The sequence below is a fragment of the Streptopelia decaocto genome (genome assembly GCF_964273445.1).
Source record: "Streptopelia decaocto genome assembly, chromosome: Z".
NCBI classification, from domain to species: Eukaryota; Metazoa; Chordata; class Aves; order Columbiformes; family Columbidae; genus Streptopelia; species Streptopelia decaocto.
In genome coordinates, this window is record NC_138657.1 from 37,241,278 (window position 1) to 37,262,866 (window position 21,589).

The 21,589-nt window shown below is 45.7% G+C and overlaps 1 protein-coding gene across 2 annotated transcripts; it reads left to right on the forward strand.

Annotated features, from left to right (window-relative positions):
• Window positions 1-8,445: 8,445 nt before the first annotated feature.
• LOC309451528 (glutaredoxin-like protein C5orf63 homolog) lies at window positions 8,446-21,079 on the forward strand. Of its 2 annotated transcripts, none has more exons than XM_082075236.1 (4): window positions 8,446-8,520; window positions 14,533-14,653; window positions 19,819-19,875; window positions 20,630-21,079. In XM_082075236.1, the coding sequence occupies exons 2-4, from the start codon at window positions 14,537-14,539 to the stop codon at window positions 20,807-20,809; spliced, it is 354 nt and encodes a 117-aa protein (XP_081931362.1). In that variant the 5' UTR covers window positions 8,446-8,520; window positions 14,533-14,536; the 3' UTR covers window positions 20,810-21,079. The 2 variants fall into 2 exon arrangements, with proteins under 2 accessions (XP_081931362.1, XP_081931361.1); XM_082075235.1 differs by lacking the exon at window positions 8,446-8,520 and adding an exon at window positions 10,304-10,434.
• The last annotated feature ends 510 nt before the right edge of the window (window positions 21,080-21,589 follow it).

Consider the following 21,589-nt stretch of genomic DNA (forward strand, 5'->3'; position numbering starts at 1 on the left):
AATAGTGGGGGTTGATATACCTGCGTTGATTAGGAATAGAACGAAAAGCTCATATTTGATAGCATCTGTGCACAAATTACCACAGAATTGCTTTAATTAGGCAATCCTGCTGAAATAAAGCTGCTATCTTTTTTGTGTATTTACTTTCTGAACAATCCTAGGCCAACTGACAAAGCATAATGAGAAGCTTTACATCAGCTGCAACAATCAGGTGTCACCATCATTGTCACTTTGCAACTTCTCTGCCATGGGGTCATAATTACAGCAACACCCAATGTATGAGTTAGTCCATCCTGTGCCTCTCTGTAGTATCGGGGCAGTATTGCCCTGCATGTTAGGGAGGTATCCGTTATTAGAAGTTTTGCTTTGAATACTGTTGAACAACCAGCCCACTCAGTGATCCATGCAGCATACCAAAACTGATTTTTGCAGCTGTGAAACCAGATCCTTGTGATGCCTACACAATTAAGATCATACAGCTCAAAACATTTTTGGTAACACAAGCTTTACACAAAAGGTCAGACCCTTCATCTATGAAAAAATTCTAGTACCATCACATTGCTGTGGTTTAACCCAAGCAAGCAATACAACCACGACAGCCGCTCACTCATTCCCTCCTTTACCCCTCCCAATAGGGGAGAGAATCAAAAGGGAAGGGAGAAACTTGGATTGAGATAAACAGTTCAATAAAATAACAAAATACTAATACAGTACTAGTAAATATATATATAAAATAGAAATAAAAGATACTCAAGGCAATTCCTCACAAACACACTGAGCAGCCAGTCCCAGGAAACAGAACCTGGTCCCAAAGCCAGTCCCAGAGAGATAAAAGAGAGGAAAAAGGCAGAAAAGCCTAGAGGCCTCTGCAAAATGGCAAAAGGCCGAACTAAACGTCTGGACTGGACTTGTCCGGCTGCACCCCAGAGCAAGCAAGGGCAAGAGAAAGAGCAGAAGAGAAAACAGAAGAGTACAACTCCCAGCTCTCCTTAAATACGAAGCATGACACTAATGGGATGGAATACCCCCGTGGGAGGAATCAGGGGAGCCCAGAGGGCTGGCCAGCAGGGCTAGGCTGTGGGGAGAGCCTGTGTGACTTTGTCCTGCAGCCTCCCAGGGAGGCACGGTGTGTTAGTGAGTGAACCCTCTTGCCTTATGGGCCTGAAGATGTATGTCACAACCAAAGCAACCTGATGGAGCCATGGGAAGACACAACCAAGGCCTCGGTGACTGGTGTGAAACACCGATGCCAAGCACAAGACAAGAGATGCGGGGATGGAGTGGGCAGTGGCTCTGTGGCAACCCCAGACATGTGCTGGGGCCTCAGTGCTGCTGGGTGAGTGCTGTGGGCAAGGATGGTCTGTCACGATGTCCCCAAGAGATAGATGGTGACATCCCTCAGCGACGAGTTCTGATGTCACCTAGTGATGGACTATGACATTCCCGAGCAATCAATTGTGACCAGGCGTCCCTCACTGCTTATATCTGGGCGTTGAGTCTCACCCAGCCGTCTTGTGACCGCACTCCAGCCAAGCGAGTCTGCGAGGTTTGGAGTGTTGAGTGAGGCTGTTGTCGGTGCTGGTGCTGTGCTTGGGCAGTTGTTCTTGCAGCTCTCAGTGCACAACCCCAGAGCCACTGGAGGATTTTCCCCGGCCCTGCCAGGTTCAGGCAGCCGGGGCACCCAGGAGACAGCTCGCAGCAGCAGAGGTGAGCTGGGCAGGGACACCTCACCCCGGGGAGCTGGGAGGGTTTCCTTCTGGAGGAACCTGGGCATTCCTTCCAGCCCTCCCCGGGCCAGCCAGTGACCGTGGCCTCTCTTCCTTTTCCAGCACAACAGCGGCTGCTGCAGCACCGGTGCGAGGGAGCAGCTCCACATCCCCAGCTCCCCCGAGCCCACCGCAGCAAGTGGACAGCATGGCCACAGAGCTGGACAACTGCTGTCCCATCTGCCTGGACAGCTGGGAAGAGGCCAGCTACGTGATGCCATGCCTCCACCAATTCTGTTACGGGTGCATCCTGCAGTGGGCACAGAGCAAGCCTGAGTGTCCCCTCTGCAAGAGGAAGATCCTTTCCATCTTACACTCAGTGTTGGCAGACAATGACTTTGAAGAAAATGTCATCACATCATCTGCAGTGGCATCAGTCATCGGCCACCAGGCAGGAGGAGCTCCTGGGCATCCACATGCCCACAGCTCTGCAGCAACACAACAACAGCCTGTGGAGCAGCAGCTGCATGGGGCTTCTCTGGGCAACCTTCAGCCCATCACCTGGGCGTTCCTCTTCCGGGACCAACCAGCTCTCCTCCAGCCCCTTCTGCCGTGGGTGCGTCAGGAGCTGCAACAGATCTTTGGGAACAGGTCTCCACGTGTAGCCATGGTGGAAGATGACCTCATGTCTGCCCTGAGCCTCTTTGGGCTGCACGAAGAGATCCTGCTCGAGGTGCTACGGGACAGCCTCCAAAACCAGACAGCGACATTTGTACCGCAGCTTATCAACATCGCTGTGCAACGCTGCAGCGGGGAGGCCTACCGTCTGCTGGCCCTCGAGGATGGGCAAGCTGCCGAGGAGCGGGAGAGCAGCCCCCCAGCTCCCCATCCTGCTGCCTCCCAGAGGGGGTCTCCTGCCCATGGCCCAGACCCCTCTGGCAGCCCTGCTGGAGCCAACCAAGAGGAGCGACCCAGCACCTCAACTGCTGCTCTCCATGGGGGTCCCAGAAGTCCCCCCGAGGCTCCTGTTCCCACCCGTGGGGAGCAGGAAGAGCTGCACGAGGATTTGTGGGAGGCTGCAGCAGGTCCGTCCACTCCCAGCTGGGACAGAAATCACTCACCTGGGAGGAGGTGGCAAGCCCCAAACAGAACGGTCAGCAGCTCCCATGACTCTTCCCAGACTCCCAAGATGCCACACCAATGGCAAAAGTAGAACCAAGCCCGAGGAGCTGCCAAAACCAGGACTGTGCAGCATCTGGAGCACATGCTGGCCTGAAAGTCCATCAGGAGGCTCTCTGTGCTCTAGATCTATAGAGAAAATAAATGCTTGAAAATCACAGAAAGAGCCTTGGCGTCACTAACATTGCCACTGGTGTTGCTATCACCACCTGTGCTTTCTCCCCCGTTTCCTCGTGCTACACCCACCCTTTCCTCACATCTCTGCTGGACCCCGTGGGGTCAGTGTGGTGGGAGAGGGAGTGCAGTGATACAGCCCCTGGCCAGGAGGGGTGGAATGTTAACACTGAGGGGTTAACATGTGCCAGGTACTATTTCACAGCTCCCCAAGAAGGCAAGTGCTGCCCAGCTTCAGGCCTTCATCTCTGCAGCTGGTCCTGGGGCAGATGTTTCCAGCTGGGGGATCTCCAGGGCCAGCCGGTGCCCCACCGCTGGTCACCCCAGGCCTGTCCGTCTCCTCACCGCAGCCTCTGTCCCCACATCTCGGGGATCTGCTCTCCTACCAGCCTGCACTGACGGTGCAACCGCACTACAGCAGCATGCAATTCCTTCCTCCTGCGCAGAGTCACAACTTGGTGCTGCTCTCTGCATCACCCCATGGTGGTACCCTGCCAAGGCAGGAGCCCCAAGAAGTTCAACAAGGGGAAGCACAAAGTCCCTGCACCTGGGGAGTGACAACCCCAGGCACCAGCACATGCCTTGAGCTCCTGGCTGGAAAGCAGCTTTACAGAAAACATCCTGGAGCTCCTGGTGGACAACAAGCTGATCATGAGCCAATAATGTGCCCTTGCCAGAAAGAAGAATAACAGTCTCAGGGGCTGCATTAGGAGGAGTTTTGCCAGCAGGTTGAGGAAAGTGAGTCTTTCTCTCTCCCTGGCACTGGTGATGCCACACCTGGAGCACTGCGTCTGGTTCTGGGATCCCCAGTACAAAAGGGAGATGCTCGCACTGGACAGAGTCCAGCAAAGGGCCATGAAGATGTCTAAGGCACCAGAGCAACTCCTCTGAGGAAAGGCTCAGCAAGCTGGGACTGTTTAGCCTCGTGAAGAAGGGATTGGATCAATGTATAAAAAGGGTCTGAAGGGAGGCTGCAAAGAATCACAGAATCACAGAATGCTGGGGATTGGAAGGGACCTCCAGAGATCATCTAGTCCAATCCCCCTGCCGGAGCAGGAACACCTGGATGAGGTTACACAGGAATGTGTCCAGGCAGGTTTTGAATGTCTCCAGAGAAGGAGACTCCACAACCTTCCTGGGCAGCCTGTTCCAGTGCTCTGTCACCCTCACTGTGAAGAAGTTTCTTCTTATATTTAAGTGGAACATCTGATGTTCCAGTTTGCACACTTTGCCCTTTGTCTTATCATTAGTTGTCACCGAGAAGAGCCTGGCTCCATTCTTGTGACACTGTCCCTTTATATATTTGCAAACATCAATGAGGTCACCCCTCAGACTCCTCCAAGCTAGAGCCGCAGCTCCCTCAGCCTTTCTTCATAAGGGAGGTGCTCCACTCCCTTAATCACCTTTGTTGCCCTGCGCTGGACTCTCTCCAGCAGTTCCTTTCCCTTCTGAGGGGCCCAGAACTGGATAGAATATTCCACGTGTGGTCTCACCAGGGCAGAGTACAGGACAAGGAGAACCTCTCTTGACCTACTAACCACCCCCCTTCTAATACACCCCAGGATGCCATTGGCCTTCCTGGCCACAAGGGCACAGTGCTGGCTCATGGTCATCCTGTTGTCCACCAGGACCCCCAGGTCCCTTTCCCCTATGCTGCTCTCTAATATGTCATTCCCCAACTTATACTGGAACCTGGGGTTGTTCCTACCCAGATGTAAGACTCTACACTTTCCCTTGTTATATTTCATTAAATTTTTCCCCGTCCAACTCTCCAGCCTGTCCAGGTCTCGCTGGATGGCAGCACAGGCTTCTGGCATGTCAACCACTCCTCCCAGCTTCGTGTCATCAGCAAACTTGCTGATAGTGCACTCTGTTCCCTCATCCAAGTCATTGATTAATATATTGAATAGTACTGGTCCCAGTACCGACCCTTGAGGCGCTCCACTAGATACAGCCCTCCAACTAGACTCTGCCACATTGACCACGACTCTCTGGCTTCTTTTCTTCAGTCAGTTTACAGTCGACCTCACTACCCAAGCCTCCAGACCATGGATTCAGGCTCTTTCCAGTGGTACCCTGTGACCAGGGAAGGGATACCGAAGAGCAGCCTTAATATGATCCTGGGTAAGCGGCTTTAGCCATCTCTGCTGGAGCAGGCAGCCTTGACAAAGTGACATCCAGATATCCCCTCCAACCTCAGCCTTTCTGGGATACTGTGAAAGTGTGTGAGTTGTGTAAAGACTCTATTCTAATAACTTCATATTGATTATAGAAAGCAAAAAATAAACAATTCTGCTCTGCTTATACTAATAAGCCTTCCTAGGATACATGCGGATGTACAACACAGGTGCTGTTTCTGCTACTAAGTAAATGGACTGAAATCTAGGACTGCTAGGAAAGACACATAACCATTACACTATAGGATAAATATTTTCTCTCTCCTCTGCTGGTCTTCTAATTTCATTTTCAGCTGTAACTGTTCAGTCCTCTTGACCTTATTTGTGAGTACTTCCCCAGTGTTGCCCTTGTCTTCAAGGATTAAAAAAACCCCAGCTTCAAAACAAATTGTTCACATGGAAACAACAACAAAATCCCACATCTCCACTTCCATTAACAGAAATAATATATTGTGGGCAGTTGTATGAGCTGGTAAGAATGCTTTTGGTACAGATAATGTTTATTTTTATGGTCTATCTGGACTTCTGCAAAGCCTTTTACATGGTCAGCCACTATATCCTTCTCTCAAAATTGCAGAGGTATGAATTTGATGGGTGGACAGTTTGATGCATGAGGAACCCACTGGATCTCACCATCCAGAGAGTTAACAGTCACTGGCTCAGTGTCTGGATAAACACCGGTGACTAGTGGTGTCCCTCAGGGGTTGGTATTGGGATCAATACTGTTAAATATCTTCATCAATGACATAGAAAGTGGGATCAAGTTCACCCTCACTAAGCTTGCAGATAGCACCAAGCTGAGTGGTGCAGTTGACAGGCCTGAGGGATGGGATGCCATCCAGAGGGACCTGGACAACTCGAGAACCTCATGTGGTTCAACAAGGCCAAATGCAGGGTCCTGCACCTGGCTCAAGGCAACTGGTACCAATACAGGGATGAAGGGATTCAGAGCAGCCCTGCCAAGAAGGACATGGGGGAACTGGTGGATGAAAGATTGAACATGAGCCAGCAATGTGCACTGACAGCCCAGAAGGCAAATCGTATCTTGGGCTGAATCAAAAGGAGTGTGGCCAGCTGGTCAAGGGAAGAGATGCTGCCCCTCTACTTCACTCTGGTGAGACCCCACCTGGAGCCCTGTGTCCAGCTCTGGAGCCCTCAGCACAGGAAAGACATGGACCTCTTAGAGTGGGTCCAGAGGATGTCACCAAGATGATTAGAGGGAAGGAACACCTCTCCTATGAGAACAGGCTGAGAGAGTTGGGGTTGTTCAGCCTGGAAAGGAGGAGGAGACCTTATTGCAGCCCTTCAGTACTTAAAAGGGGCCTATAAGAAAGATGAGGACAGACTTTTTAGCAGGGCCTGTAGTGACAGGATGAGGGGCAATGGTTTTAAAATAAAAGAAGGGAGATTCAGGCCAGACATGGAGAAGAATTTTTTTACAATGAGGGCAGTAAAACACAGGAACAGGTTGCCCAGAGAGGTGGTAGATGCCCCATTCCCGAAGACATTCAAGGCCAGGCTGGATGTGGCTCTGAGCAACCTGATCTTGTTGAGATGTCCCACCTCATTGCATGGGGGTTGGACTAGGTGACCTTTGAATGTCCCTACCAACCCAAACTACTCTTTGATTCTGTGATTATAAGATTGACAATATAATTCTGGAAAAAAAAATGTTTCTCATGTACTTCCTCCATCCAAAATGGAATTATGTTCAGTGTTTCAGTTAGGGATGCAAAGGCTGGGATTTAAAATAACTTGTACAATTATGACTGCTTGCATCACTTACTCCTAATCCTTTCCTATTTGTGCTGAGACAGTGAAATTACATCAGATAGTGATGTCCTGCTTTTTCTGTACTGTAGGTAGACTGGGTCTTAGAACAACACGGTGGTTTTTGCCAGCAAGTACAATTCTGTCATGTGGACCTGGAGTACTCTCTTGAAAGCAATTTTCTAAAGGGTCTCATTTTAAGAGGTCAGACCAACTGGAGAGGCCTTGTGGTCTAATCCAGATTCCAGGCTGTGTCTGGCATGGATTCTTGGTGGTGTTTATTTCTCAGCATTCATGCATTATATATTCTAATTGCCAGTGTGACCCAGTGCAAGAAGCATTTGACCTGGAGTCACACTCAGCAAATCTGACTATGCACGTTAGCATTTTACTCTCTGTTTGTCAGACATAATTTGTAATGTGACTTTTAAAAATGGGTGACTACACATTTTAATACGGATTACTTCTGGTAACTGTTTGGTATGCATGCAATCAAACATGTACTAAGAGATACATGTAAATATATGCTCAAGAAAACATAGCATATAATGCATGCACTTTTTTAGCACCAAGGTTATGCACCTCAATGTTACTTTGACACCTCCAGAACTTCAGAATATTTATTCTTTCAACTTGCTTTCACCAAGCTCTCTGAATGTTTTCAATTTAAATAGTGCAGCATTTTTCTTAATCAGAGTTATTCAAAAGAGAAAGATAAAAGAAGGAATTAGTGAATATGGAACTTCTCTTGCTAGTGCTTTGAAAGGGCTCTGCAGCTTTAAGAAGGAAGAGCTACCATGCAAAATATGGAAACAGCACAGAAATTCCTTGCTTCATGCACTTTCCTGTGTGATTTATCTTGATCTGTGAGAATTAGAATGACTGCCAGGATACCTTCCCATCTACAGACCGTCACTGCCACTGGCGGCTTTCTGCGGTCACCTTGCGTCTCTGCATCCGTGTGCACATCAGCTTTGATCCCCCGAATACAGATCCACTGTGGCTACGCATGTTCGCAGTTTCCAGCTGAAAACTACACTCAAAAAACTTAAAAGGTTGGCAAAAATACCCATCCAAGTACATACGTTTCCTGTAGCGACAAGTAAATTCCAGGTATGTGGTTTGATAGAAAAACAGCAATGACAAAAAAAAGCAAAACAAACAAACAAACAAAAACCCCACTACTTCACGCCCGACACCCACAGTTGCTCCGGCTCGGGGAGGGCACCCGCGGGAGCCAGGGCAGCCGCCTCCGCCGGCTGCGTCTTACAGAACGGAGTCTCACCCGGCGAGACAGGGCTCCGGGGGGAGCTGGGAGCCCCCGAGAAGGGGCTCCGGGCACACGGCCGCGGCAGGAGGGAGTGGAGAGATTGGGGCGGGCGGGTCAGGCGGGCTACCAGCAGGGGGCGCCGCAGCAGCGGCGGGCGCTGCTTCCTGCCCAGCGGGGCCGCGCCGCCTTGCCCGCGCCGCGCTCCGCCCGCCGCGCCTCGCCGTTCGCCGGGAGCCCGCGGCAGGTGGGTGAGCGCAGCCCGGGCCCTTGCCGTAGGCCCGGCTCGTCCTACGGGGCCTCGGGAGTGGCCCCGGCCCGCCCGGGTTAAGGGCGGCTGGTGCCGAGCTCGGGCCGCGGGGCCTCCCCGGCGCTGGCGTTGCAGGCGCGGCGGGCCCGGGCCGCAGTTCCCTGCCGGCACCGGGCCTGGGGAGGCCGCCCGGGAGGCAGAAGCCGGGCAGAGGGTATCGGGCGCCGCTGGCCGAGCCCCGGGCGGCCGGCGCTGCGACTCGCCTGCGCTCCCGCTTCTGCGTATGCTTTGAATGTCTATCTGTAGAGGGCATTACAGGTTCAGAAAATAGCATCAAAATACATCAGGCTTTCTCGTTACAGGAGACAATGGAAAGACGTTTGGATACACTCTTTACGCGATTTGGCTCCACCTCGGCCCTTGGCGGGGAATAGATCGTTTAGCTGAAAAGTTTTCAAATGGAGATGTGTATAACAGTCTTAAACTCTGTTATAATTTTACTTTACGTTAATGGTCCATTGCACATGCAAGTTCTTCAGTGTTTAGAAATAGACTTGTGGCCATTACAGCAATCTGTTGACTGCCTTTTATATTGTCAGAAGTTCGGACTACAGGCCCTGGACCAGACTCTAGAATGGATACCTCTGGAGTGATCACTATGAAAATTTGTTGCACAGTGGGATGCAATTATACTCTTAATATTTTCTGGGATGGAGTGCTGTGGGTTTGTGGCATTTACCCCAGATTACTGCAGTTTGGAGGAGAAAATGTATAGAAATATGTATTGATTGATATGTAACATCACCTCACAGAAACAAGTGGTATTACTGACGATATTTTTTAATTTTGAGATGGTGTGAAAATCTGATTCTTCCTTAAAGACCTTTAGAGTTATATGTATTTGCAAAAAGAAGCTTAAGATTCTCCTGTATTTTTCATGCCTCCTCTGAAAAGAGGCTGATGGGGTAAAAACCATGTGGGGATCTCAAATACTACAGGATTTGGTGTCTCTACTCACGCATCCTCCTTGGCCTCTTGCTGTGGCACCATATTTTCTTGTTTGGTGTTTCCTTGCTAAGGAATCAAAGTGACAGCAGCATTCGGCCAGCAAGTCTGCTTTCCTTGATGACCATAGCTGGTTTTGAATGAAGGACAACAAAAAAAGGCTGTTTTAAACCACCACTGACTTGGGCCATCAGCACATATTCTTACATTTGCATCTGCTTGCTTTCCTCATTGTCTGTCGTACTAGAGTGAGCATTAAATGGGGGGTAAGGGTCAGTTTAATAGATACTAGGTTTCTTTAAGACAAATGGCTAAAAAATGTCTAGGACATTTTCAGTGTAATGTTTTCCATGTTCCTGATATGTTACCGTTACCTTGCAGAAAGAGGTGTTGTGATTTGTCCAGGCAGTCCCTTTTTGCTGTCAAACCCAGGTTAAGGTTCCAAAATCAAATTCTACATTAATGTCAACTGTATACAGACAAATGCCTGCAAAGTCATAATAATTTCATCCTGTTGTATCTGTATACAAATCCATGGAAAATAAGACATAATCCTGTCCATATATGTTGATCATTAGGCATATAAAACATTCAGAACCACAGACAATAGCATATCAGTGATTTGAAGCTGAGATTATTTAAGAGTATATAGCATCGCTGGGTACATAGTTGGAGAAAAAACAGCCATGCTTGCCTTTCCTTGATTGATGGTTTATACAGATTATTGTCTCGTCTAAATAATGGCTAGTTTTAGTGTCACATTTTATTTTTCCAGCAGGTGAGGATTTATTAGGTGATGGAAATTCTGTTACCAGGAAATTAGTCCAATTTGGCTTTGCAAAACAGCATGGGCCAAGTCCAGACTTAAAGCATAATTTGTTAAATCATTCTGTAGTATACAAACAGGTAAGTTCAGAAGTTTGCAAGCATCCTTAATATGAATTACATATTAATTTTGTTCCTCAGACAAATCTTTATAATTTTTTGGGGACAGGCTAAGGAGAGCTCCTGAAAAATCATGTTGAAAGATTTTGTGTGTGTTCGTAGCATTTTAGTTACTTCATAACAAAAGACAGATACGATACAAACGTGAGTAGGACTTGAATGTCGTGGGGCATCTGTGCAACACTTTTTGTCAGTGATGAAACCAGCATGGAAGTGACCTCTGTGGCTGGAGCTCTGCATTCCAGAAATGTTACTCAGCTTAGTGCAGGTCAATGTTGGGAACCTGCTAAGGTAGTGTGCAAGCATTAAACACCTGTGTGGCTCTGGAATGCTGTTCAGACAAATTGAGCTGCTGCAGCAGATTTGACTGGTGAGTGATTAGATATTCACTTTCACCAGCTCCTGATCAATAGCAACTCTTCTTAAACCTTTGTAATATTAGAAGTCTTCAGTGTTTGTGCAAAACCACTGCTATTTAGTTTTTTCCACATCTTATTTTACTTAACCCAGTAAAATACGATTAGTAAATTCTAATGATTTAAAAGCAAATTTCTATGGGGACAGAGTCTCAGTGGCAGTCCTGTGAAGCTGGAGTTGCACTATGCTTTATCCCTGGTTAAATGTAGCAGGTCTCACTGCTCTCCTTCCCAGTGATGCTTTCTGGCAACTGTGGGCTTTGGAAGCCTAGGGAAATCAAGCTGTATCATGTTTACTATGGGAACATGATGCCATCTGACAGTATCTCACCCTCCCTGAGGGCTAGATGTCTCAAACTGCTTTATGCTTTTTTTATGCGCCTTTTTTTTAATGGTTTTTATTTTTATGAAGTTCAACAAGGGTAGTGCCAGATTTTGTACCTGGGATATGGCAACCCTGGCTGTACATACAGACTGGGGGACGAGATGCTGGAGAGCAGCTCTGCAGAGAGGGATCTGGTGGTTCTGGTTGATGACAAGTTGAACATGAACCAACAGTGCCCTGGCAGCCAAGAGGGCCACCCGTGTCCTGGGGTGCATCCAGCACAGCATTGCCAGCCAGGTGAGGGAGGTGATTGTCCCGCTCTGCTCTGCACTGGTGCGGCCTCACCTGGAGCACTGTGTGCAGTTCTGGGCAACACAGGATAAAAAATATGTTACACTACTGGAGAGCGTCCAGAAGAGGGCTACAAAGTTGGTGGAGGGTTTGGAGGTGAAACTATGAGGAGCAGCTAAAGTCACTTGGTTTGTTCATCCTGGAGGAGACTGAGGGGAGACCTCATGGCGGCTACAGCTTCCTCACAAGGGGAGGAGGAGGGGCAGGCGCTGATCTTTTCTCTTTAGTGACCAATGACAGAATCCAAGGGAATGTCAGGAAGATGTTCCAGGGGAGGTTTAGGTTGGACATTAGGAAAAGGTTCTTCACCCAGAGGGTGGTGGAGCACTGGAACAGGCTCCCCAGGGAGGTGTCACAGCCCCAAGCCTGACAGTGTTCAAGAAGAGACCAGACAATGCCTTCAGACACGTGGTGTGAACCGTGGGGTTGTCCTGTGCAGGGACAGGAGTTGGACTCGGTGATCCTTGTGGGTCCCTTCCAACTCAGGATATTCTATGATTCTATGCTGATGGAAGAGCAGAGCATGACTGGGCCCTGGGTGGAAACGGGTCATTTTGTAAATCAGGATTAGTCCTTCAAGTCTTTTTATAACTGGCTTTACAGTATGCCCTTAGTATAATTCTACATGGGTGAATAAATTGATGGCCAGGACTCTCTTTTCCTTAGGTTATTTATAAAAACATTCAGCCAGTCTTCTGCTAACTCTGGAAACAGCAGACTTGCTTCAGTGGTAGTACTGGTCAATGAAGATTTGCTCCTGAATTCCACAGACAGTGTTAAAATTGGTGAGGAAGTAAGACACTGTTTAGTTCTTTTTGTGAGATCTTGAAGCTTAGATACTGATATTGTCTTATCCATTCCCCTTCAGTTGATGTTTTGGTAGGAGTTGTCCACTGGACTCAAATTTACTAGAGGGTGGAGGGGTCAAAAAAGGGTATATGAAGGAGTGAACCAGGGCCATTTTGTATACGTGTATATATGGAGGAATAAGATAAGTGGAAATCTAGCCATTAGCCATTCTGCTGTTCACAGAACAATTTGGAGGCATTTTCCTTGTTTTGAAGGCACAAAATTTGGCTTGCTAGGCTGGCAACAAAAGCATTCATTTAAAAAGTTGCCAGAATGCAGACTATTTGTTTTGGCATTTTAATCGTGCATGTGAGCAGGCCAACATGCTACAATTTTTTATGCTAAAACCACATCTATTCTGGGCACCTATTTACTATGGATGTAAACATTTCTAAGTGTGACTGAGGCTATTTACTGTCATCCAGATTTGCATTTTTCCAAAAGGTTCAAAGCTTATTTTTGTATCCATTATATAAAATCCCAGACAATTAGATTTCTACCTGGCTAAGTAAAACAAATGCAGTAGCTGCCAGGACTGTGGGCTATGGCAGTGTGTGCTGAACCAGTCGCCTGCAACTTTGCAGTGACAGCATGTGTACTGCTCTGCACCCGCAGCTGACTCTTACTGGTATCAAGCCTGACATGTACAGATGAAGAACCCTTTCTGACCCAAACTAAACAGTAAGCCCAAAGCCTGTTCATTGCGGAGTACTCTGTTTTAGACAAATTTATTTTTTATGTGCTCAAAGATAAAAATTCTTATTCTTTCCTAGCAGCTGAAATTTGATAATTCAGGCTATTATTTTCAAAGGGTAATACCTTTTCTTTGTATTTTCTCTGTTGAAACTTCTTCTGGAAACATGGCAAGTTACCTTTACCAGGGTCTTCTAGAAAAAAAAAAAGTATATTTGACAGTGCAGAAAGGCTGGTGGAGCAGTGTCATGTCACCCATTTGGTTTATCTTGTGGTTGTTGCTTAGAAACACAGCAGTCAAGTAGCCTTAACTGTAGAGTCCACTGCAATGTTTTGTTCTTCCTTAGAAGTTATGCTGGCTAAACTGCCTCTCTTTGAACAAAACTATATAATGTTAGTACTGAGAGATTCAGTGAATGCACTAGGCTCTTTTTACTGAACTTCCTAAAGCATGCTTATCAGTTGTAATGTAGTCCTGCTGCTACTTACGTTATTTAAACTTGTGCCATTACCTTGTGTGTTTGTGGTTAGCTTTAGTTAATAGAACTACGGTTAAGTCATGTCTGAACAAAAGCAGTTTGACTGTATGTAAAAAGGACTTGATTTTTCTCCAGTGTAAACGCTGATGTTAAATGTCACATCTGCCAACGGTTTCCATACAGACTGTCTGTTGCTTCTGGTTTTTCCACTTCAGCCATAAAATGCCATGTAAATTTCTCATTAAGAAAAAAATGTAAAGGAAGCACTGTTGTTATTAGTGTTACAAATAGGTGACTTCAAGACTCCAATATGATACCCTTCAACAACACTAAATTTACTTGAACTCTTCCACAGAAATCACAAACCCATCAACATCTTTCATAAATTAATTTACTGTTGCAGGACTCAGCAATGTGCATGCTTTGGATATTATCAAGTTAAATTGTCTCGGCTGCAGCTTTTTGTTCACTGCAGAAAGCATTATATTCTGATTAGGTACAGATTAGTTTTTTGATGGAATAATTTTAGTAAGTAGAATATGTCAAGCACTGCAGCAAGATTACTGAGGTTCAAAGCACAGCATTTTGCATTTTGCATTTTGCTAATATAATGTAATTCTTACTGGCATCTATGCAGTTGAAACAGCGTAATGCATTTATCTCAGCATTTGTGTCAGGGAATTTAAAAGAGGCATTTCAGCAAGAAAACATAGGGGTCATTTTTAAAATGGAAGTACACTCTTTGAGCCATGTAATGGTTCTGGCATGCTGCATAGTAAACCATTTTTCTGATTAAGGTGTTGATACCGTGAGCATAAAAATCCTGGGAAAATGGTTTGATTGTATTTTAGCACTGCAATATAATTATCACATTTATGTTAATATTAAATTTCATGAGCTATAACCTGCCACAAAACAGTTAAACATTTTATTTTTGTCTTAACAGGACAATGGTGCTTTGTTTTCTGAGCAGAACACTGCAACTAGGAAAGTATTCATGCAGTCCACTGGGGAGATACCTCTGTTCAGCCAGCACAAATAAGCCAGTGTTGACTTTATTCACCAAGGTAAAAGTTGTTTACGGAATAAATCTATGCAAGACTGCATATTTATCAGCTTTAATGTACATGAATCCCAGATGAAAGAGCTTTGGGGTTCTTCCACACCAGGCTTTACAGCACAGTCTTACTCTCATTGTAGCAAGCAAGTAGTTACAACCAAGAAATGAAGATTTCAGGACAGTTGTGGCTCAGTAACACTACAGTCCATTCACTAGTTGAAAATTGTTCCCTAACTCCCAGGATTTCATCCTGGAAATGGAGAACAAAGATGAGTTGTTTTACATAATCTGCTCAGCACAAGCATCAACTGCCGAAACAGGCTCCTCAAAGCACTCATATTTATGATTTCCACACTGCCTGTGAGACTGAAAATATATCCAAGTAGTGTTAGTAGTGCACAAGGAAAAAGTAGATTGTGCTTTACCCTCTTTATGCTGTATTGTCTGTGTAATGCTAACAAGAATAAAATGAAGGCAAAGGTTTTTCTGTAGCATGAGCAGATAGGATTCTTAAGCATAGTTAGAAAACAGATATGATCAGCAGGAATGGTCATTTGTGAATTGTCACCTTTCATGAATTGTCATAAAGCCTGTGTTACCTGCAGAGGTCCTCTGCACTTTGAGACAGGGTGGTACACAGTGGGCTATGCTGCATTTGTATGGTTGATGTAACCCTTAAGATGGGAATCCCTAGAAATGCAAAGGACTGAGAATGTTGACATCAGTATGGCATTATCTGTTGGCGATGGATGTGATTACAATAATTTCCTCCTCCTGCACAATGTTTGTTCATACCATCCCTAGCCATAAAGAGTGTTTTAACTGAAGAAGATATGAATAGGATAGAAAATAAAAGGTCACCATCTGTTTATTAATCAGAGCAATGCATGCTATAAGAAGAATGGTACTTAAAAGTTACAGCTCTCTCTTCCCCTGCCTGATTCTGCATGAACTCATTCATAATGCAAATGTGATAAGGTAGGGAATAATGATCTTACCTTTGGGTAAATAACTGGAAAAAAGCTCTTTGTATGATTGTTTTGTGTTTTAAAATTTCCAATTAGTAAGACACTGTATGAAATCAAATTTTCTAAAAGCAGAGTTCAAGTAGTTCTCTAAAGTGGCCTCTGCTTGAATATGTTTTTAACTTAAAATGTTTTTAATGTCTGATACCACTGGCAATTGCAAAGCAAAATGTAGAGTACATCAACATAAATCTAATCTGCACTCAGTTTATGCTAATTAACTCCTTCTCCCTTCCTTCCTATTTTTAAGAATAAGGAGACAAGAGGAGGAGAAGACAGGGGGGAGCTATGACTTCCGTAGCCACTTCAAACTGATAGAAGCTACCACTGCCAAATAGTTTTCCCCTTGCAGGCCCCTTTTATGCCAATACAAGCATCTGCAACAACTGCTTCAGGTTAAAAACAAAGTTGGTTTGGTTTGGGTTTTTTGCAAGGTTACTGTTAACTCAGATCAGTTCTCCTGACTAGCCCTGCTGTAGAGCTGAGTGCTTGTGGCAGCACAGAAGAAGCAGTAGCAGGAAGATGAGTCTGCTTCCTTCAGCACCAGTGCTAGCTTAAAATGACCACAGAACAGCAGTCTGTACTGGTTTTGGCTGGCATAGAGTTAATTTTCTTCCTAGTAGCTGGCATAGTGCTGTGTTTTGGATTTAATATGAGAATAATGTTGATAACACACTGATGTTTTAGTTGTTGCTGAGCAGTCAAGAACTTCTCTGCTCCTCACACCACCACACCACTGAGTAGGTTGGTGGTGCACAGTTTGGAGTGTACACAGCCAGGACAGCTGACCTCAACTGAGCAAAGGGATATTCCAGACCATGTGATATCACACTCAGCATATAAACTGAGGGAAGAAGAAAGGAAGGAGGGACATTCAGAGTGATGGTATTTGTCCTCCCAAGTAACAGTTACAGGTGGTGAAGCCCTGCTGTCCTGGAAATGGCTGCACACCTGCCTGCCCATGCAGAGTACTGAATGAATTCCTTGTTTTGCTTTGCTCGCATGTGCAGCTTTTGCTTGACTTATTAAACTGTCCTTGTCTCAGCCGAATGGTTTTCTCACTTTTATTCTTCTGATTCTCTCCTACATCCTGTCTGGGGAGGGTGAGTGAACAGCTGTATTGTTTAATTGCCGGCTGGGGTTCAACCGTGACAGGAACATAAATGGCAATTATCTGTAGAAATAACACCGTCCCTTATACCACATGTATTGTCTAACACATCTAGCTATCAACACAGCATATGTCACTTCGGGAAGAGTTTTTTACTACCTCAGCAGTAGGAGTCCCTTTTGCCACTGTAATATATATCTGAGAGAGAAGGTTGTCCAAGACAGCTTTATCCAGGTAGCCTTATTATAAATTACCAGAAAGCAAGTGATGGTACAAATACTGTTGCACTGTTCTACTGAAAAATATGTACTAATATAAATGGTCTGTTTAAACAGATTTTACTCCTGGTTTAAATAGTTCACTTTCTGATTTTAAACCAGTTCCAGTTTTATTATCAGCAGGTAGTGGTTGGACTAGATGATCTATCAAGGTCCCTTCCAATCCCTAACATTCTGTGATTCTGTAACAGGAATAAAAACATATTCTTTGCTAAGAATCACAGTTTGACAGTATGTTTGGGATTGGAAGGGACCTCAAAAGATCATCTAGTCCAATCCCCCTGCTGGAGCAGGAACGCCTAGGTGAGGTCGCGCAGGAACATGTCCAGGCGGGTTTTGAATGTCTCCAGGGGAGGAGACTCCACAACCTCTCTGGGCAGCCTGTTCCAGTGCTCTGTCACCCTCACTGAGAAGAAGTATCTTCTCAAATTTAAGTGGAACCTCTTGTGTTCCAGCTTGATCCCATTACCCCTTGACCTATCGTTTGCCACCAAGAAGAGCCTGGCTCCATCCTTGTGGCACTCACCCTTTATATATTTATAAACATTAAAAGGTCACCCCTCAGTCTCCTCTTCCCCAAACTAAAGAGACCCAGCTCTCTCAGCCTTTCTTCATAAGGGAGATGCTCCACTCCCTTAATCATCTTTGTTGCCCTACGCTGGACTCTCTCCAGCAGTTCCCTGTCCTTCTTGAACTGAGGGGCCCAGAACTGGACACAATATTCCAGATGTGGTCTCACCAGGGCAGAGTAGAGGGGAAGGAGAACCTCTCTCGATCTACTAACCACCCCCCTTCTAATACACCCCAGGATGCCATTGGCCTTCCTGGCCACAAGGGCACAGTGCTGGCTCATGGTCATCCTGTTGTCCACCAGGACCCCCAGGTCCCTTTCCCCTACACTGCTCTCTAATATGTAATTTCCCAACCTATACTGGAACCTGGGGTTGTTCCTGCCCAGATGCAGGACTCTACACTTGCCCGTGTTAAATTTCATCAGGTTATTCCCCGCCCAACTCTCCAGCCTGTCCAGGTCTCGCTGGATGGCAGCACAGCCTTCTGGCGTGTCAGCCACTCCTCCCAGCTTAGTGTCATCAGCAAACTTGCTGATAGTACACTCAATTCCCTCGTCCAAATTGTTAATGAATATATTGAATAATATTGGCCCCAGTACTGACCCCTGAGGCACTCCACTAGATACTGGCCTCCAACTAGACTCCGCACCATTGACTACCACTCTCTGGCTTCTCTCCTTAAGCCAGTTTGCAACCCACCTCACTACTCTATTGTCTAGACCACACCTCCTCAATTTAGCTGTGAGGATGCTGTGGGAGACTGTGTCAAAGGCTTTACTGAAGTCAAGGTAGACCACATCCACCGCTCTGCCATCATCCATCCACCTTGTTGCATTCTCATAAAAGGCTATGAGGTTGGTCAAGCATGACTTACTCTTGGTAAAGCCATGCTGACTGCCCCTGATAACCCTCTTATCCTTGATATGATATCAGCTTAGTTTGTCAAATGCATTTATGTGATAGTTAGAAAGCTCTCCACAGGCCTAGGGGAATGGAGTATGTCCTACTGTGACTGTGATGAGCCTGGCATGTTACAAAACTGATGTGAAAGATCCTGAGGCATTCCTGTCAGTCACCGGTATCAGGTGTATCATTCCCTCCAAAAGTGACAAAAACTAGCTATAACACACCGCTGTTGATCTTTAGTGTCTTGCATAGGTTTTCAGAGCATAGGGACTTCTATGTGTGGGAAAGACAATTTAGATTCTGTATGAATTAAAAGAGTATTTAATCAAAATAAATTTCACATACAGGAAGTAAGAAATAGCTGTTTCAGATTAACTTCATGTTTAAACAAGCCCTTGGAAAACTTTTGGCAGGAGAGAGAGAGGTGTGAGAGGTATTTCATGGCAGAGAAAGGTCTCCAGCTGTGAGAGGTATTTCATGGCAGAGGGACAGATCCATCACCTTCACCACCGTATACTTTACTATGTGAAGTATAGGCCAAATTCTGCCATTACAAGCACTGAAGCAGCATGCCTTCATGTGAGTCACTCCTTCAGCTACACACTACTCTGATGGTCAAAATGCACGATCAACAGAAGTCAGCTGTGTAACTGTAGTGGGAGACTAGAGAGTTTTCAAAAATGTGAGATTTTCTTCACCCCACCACAGGTCAAAACACTGCAGCTGTTTGCCAGTTCTCCCTGCTGGAGGCTACAATCCTGCCAGTTCTGCAAGTTGGAGGATCATGCTTACTTCCTTTCAGGCAAAGTCAGCCGAGTTATCTTAAATCACCTTCTTTTGCTATTTCAGCTGACCCAGGTGACTCGATCTGAAACAGATTAGAAGTTACTGGTGTGACTTCCTACCTGCAATTGTTTTCAGCTGGTGATGGCAATGCTTTGAATATTCATTGCTGCTGACCAAAAGAAGGCCTCTGTGCATGACCTTCCAAAGCATGGCCTTGAATCCGCCTTTAGAAGAGCCATTGAAAAGTGTTAATTTGCACCATGAGGAAAATAATAACAAATGAGAAATATAATTAAATTCTGTGGCTGAACAGTTTATTTTCTTTATATCCATGCTGCATTGAAAAAGTAAACATCTAGAAAGCAGAAGGGTGGTATGGGGGTGGGAACCCACATTTACAGTAATGATCACTTGTCTCTGTGTGTTACTTTACAGTACAAATGATTTGTGTGTTTTACTGTATGTTTTAAGTTGGTCTGAATATTTTCCTTTAGAAACCGTGCCCTCTATGTGATGAAGCAATGGAAGTGCTTGAGCCATATAAGAAAAGGGTAACGTATTGCAATACTGTGTACATTTTCTATATAGAAAGAAAAATTAGAATTCTTTCTTTGTTAAAGAACATTACTTGGATTTATTTGCATCTGTTATTCTTTTATGGCTGACTTATTCAAGACAATTTCAGCACTGATTTCCATAAAACTCATTATCAAAAGCATTTTGTGACAGTGCTACTCAAATATTGGCAAAGTAAACCAATACACGCCTCATCGCAATATATTTTAAAACCACTGCTTTTGTATTGCCTTGTCTGATAAAGGAGTTTGCAACTTTTATGAGGCAAGTAATTGTATCATTTGGGAAGGACTTCAGTAAGTGGGCCTTCAAATATTTGAACTATGTGTGATTACAGTTTTTCTGTTCTTCAGCCAGATTTTGAGACCTTTCTTGACAAAAGAAACTGTCAACAGAATCATTAGGGTGTTGCACTTTGCTGCCTAACAGGCACCTCTTGTTTTGCCAGCTGCACATTTGTTGTGGTTGGTGTTCACAGGACACTGCACGGAAGGTCAAGAATAATGTTCTAGACTAGAGAGAGTGTCCTTTGTGGACATGCAACCAAGGATTGTGGCTACATACATTTTGTATGCACAAAATTGGCAGTTTTCTACAACATGGAAGAATAAATCCAAAAGCACCAAGAAAACTTCCTTGCATTTCTGAAAAGAAAAAATCTATTGAAGGGGAAGTAAGTGTTATTTTTCAGTGCCCTGAAAGTACTAACATATTTATTTTCTGTCACAGTTTGTTTTGCAAGAGGTGGATATTACCCTTCCAGAGAACTCAGCATGGTATGATAAATACAAATATGACATACCTGTTTTTCATTTAAATGGGAAGTTCCTAATGAAGCATCAAGTAGACATTCAAAAGTTTGAGGACCAGCTTATGAAGCTGGAGTTGCAAGATGATGGAAACCAGTGAAGAAAATGCAGCTGCTTTGGTGTGCATTTGAAAGGACTGTGCAACATAAATTGGGTGCAAAAGCAGTATTCGTTACCTTGCCGTATGTTTCTTAGAATGTACAGTACCAATTTCCTAAAAAACTTAAGTGATTCATTTTTTGTGTGTGTGTTATCCTCCAGCCCAGCTTCACTAGTAGCAGCCTTTTCTGTACCATTCATTTGCTGCTATCCTAGGCTGGCTTTTTATTGAGGGAATAAATGCTGCTCCATAACAGCAGATAAAGTGAAATGTGTCTGTATTGGGTTTGTGTGGCAAGGTTTTGGTAGCTGGGGAGACAGGGGAGACTTCTGTGAGAAGCTGCTAGAAGCTTCCCCTGTGTCTGATAGAGCTGATGTCAGCCAGCTCCGAGATGGACCCACCACTGGCCCAGGCTGAGGGCCTCTGTGACAACATATTGAAGAAGGAGAAAAGAAAAACCAACTCCTGTGCCGCAGCAGCTGGAGGAGAGGAGTGAGAATATGTGGGAGAGACAACTCTGCAGACACCAAGGCAACTGAAGACGGAGGGCAGGAGGTGCTCCAGGCACCAGAGATGAGATTCCCTTGCAGGCCGTGGTGCAGCCCATGGTGAGGCCGGCTGTTCCCCTGCAGCCCATGGAGGTCCGCAGTGGAGCAGAAATCCATCTGCAGCCCAGGGAGGACCCCACACCAGTGCAGGTGGATGCCCAAAGGAGCCCCTGGAGCTGGAGCAGGCTCCTGGCAGGACCTGTAGACCCGTGGAGAGAGAAGCCCATGTTGG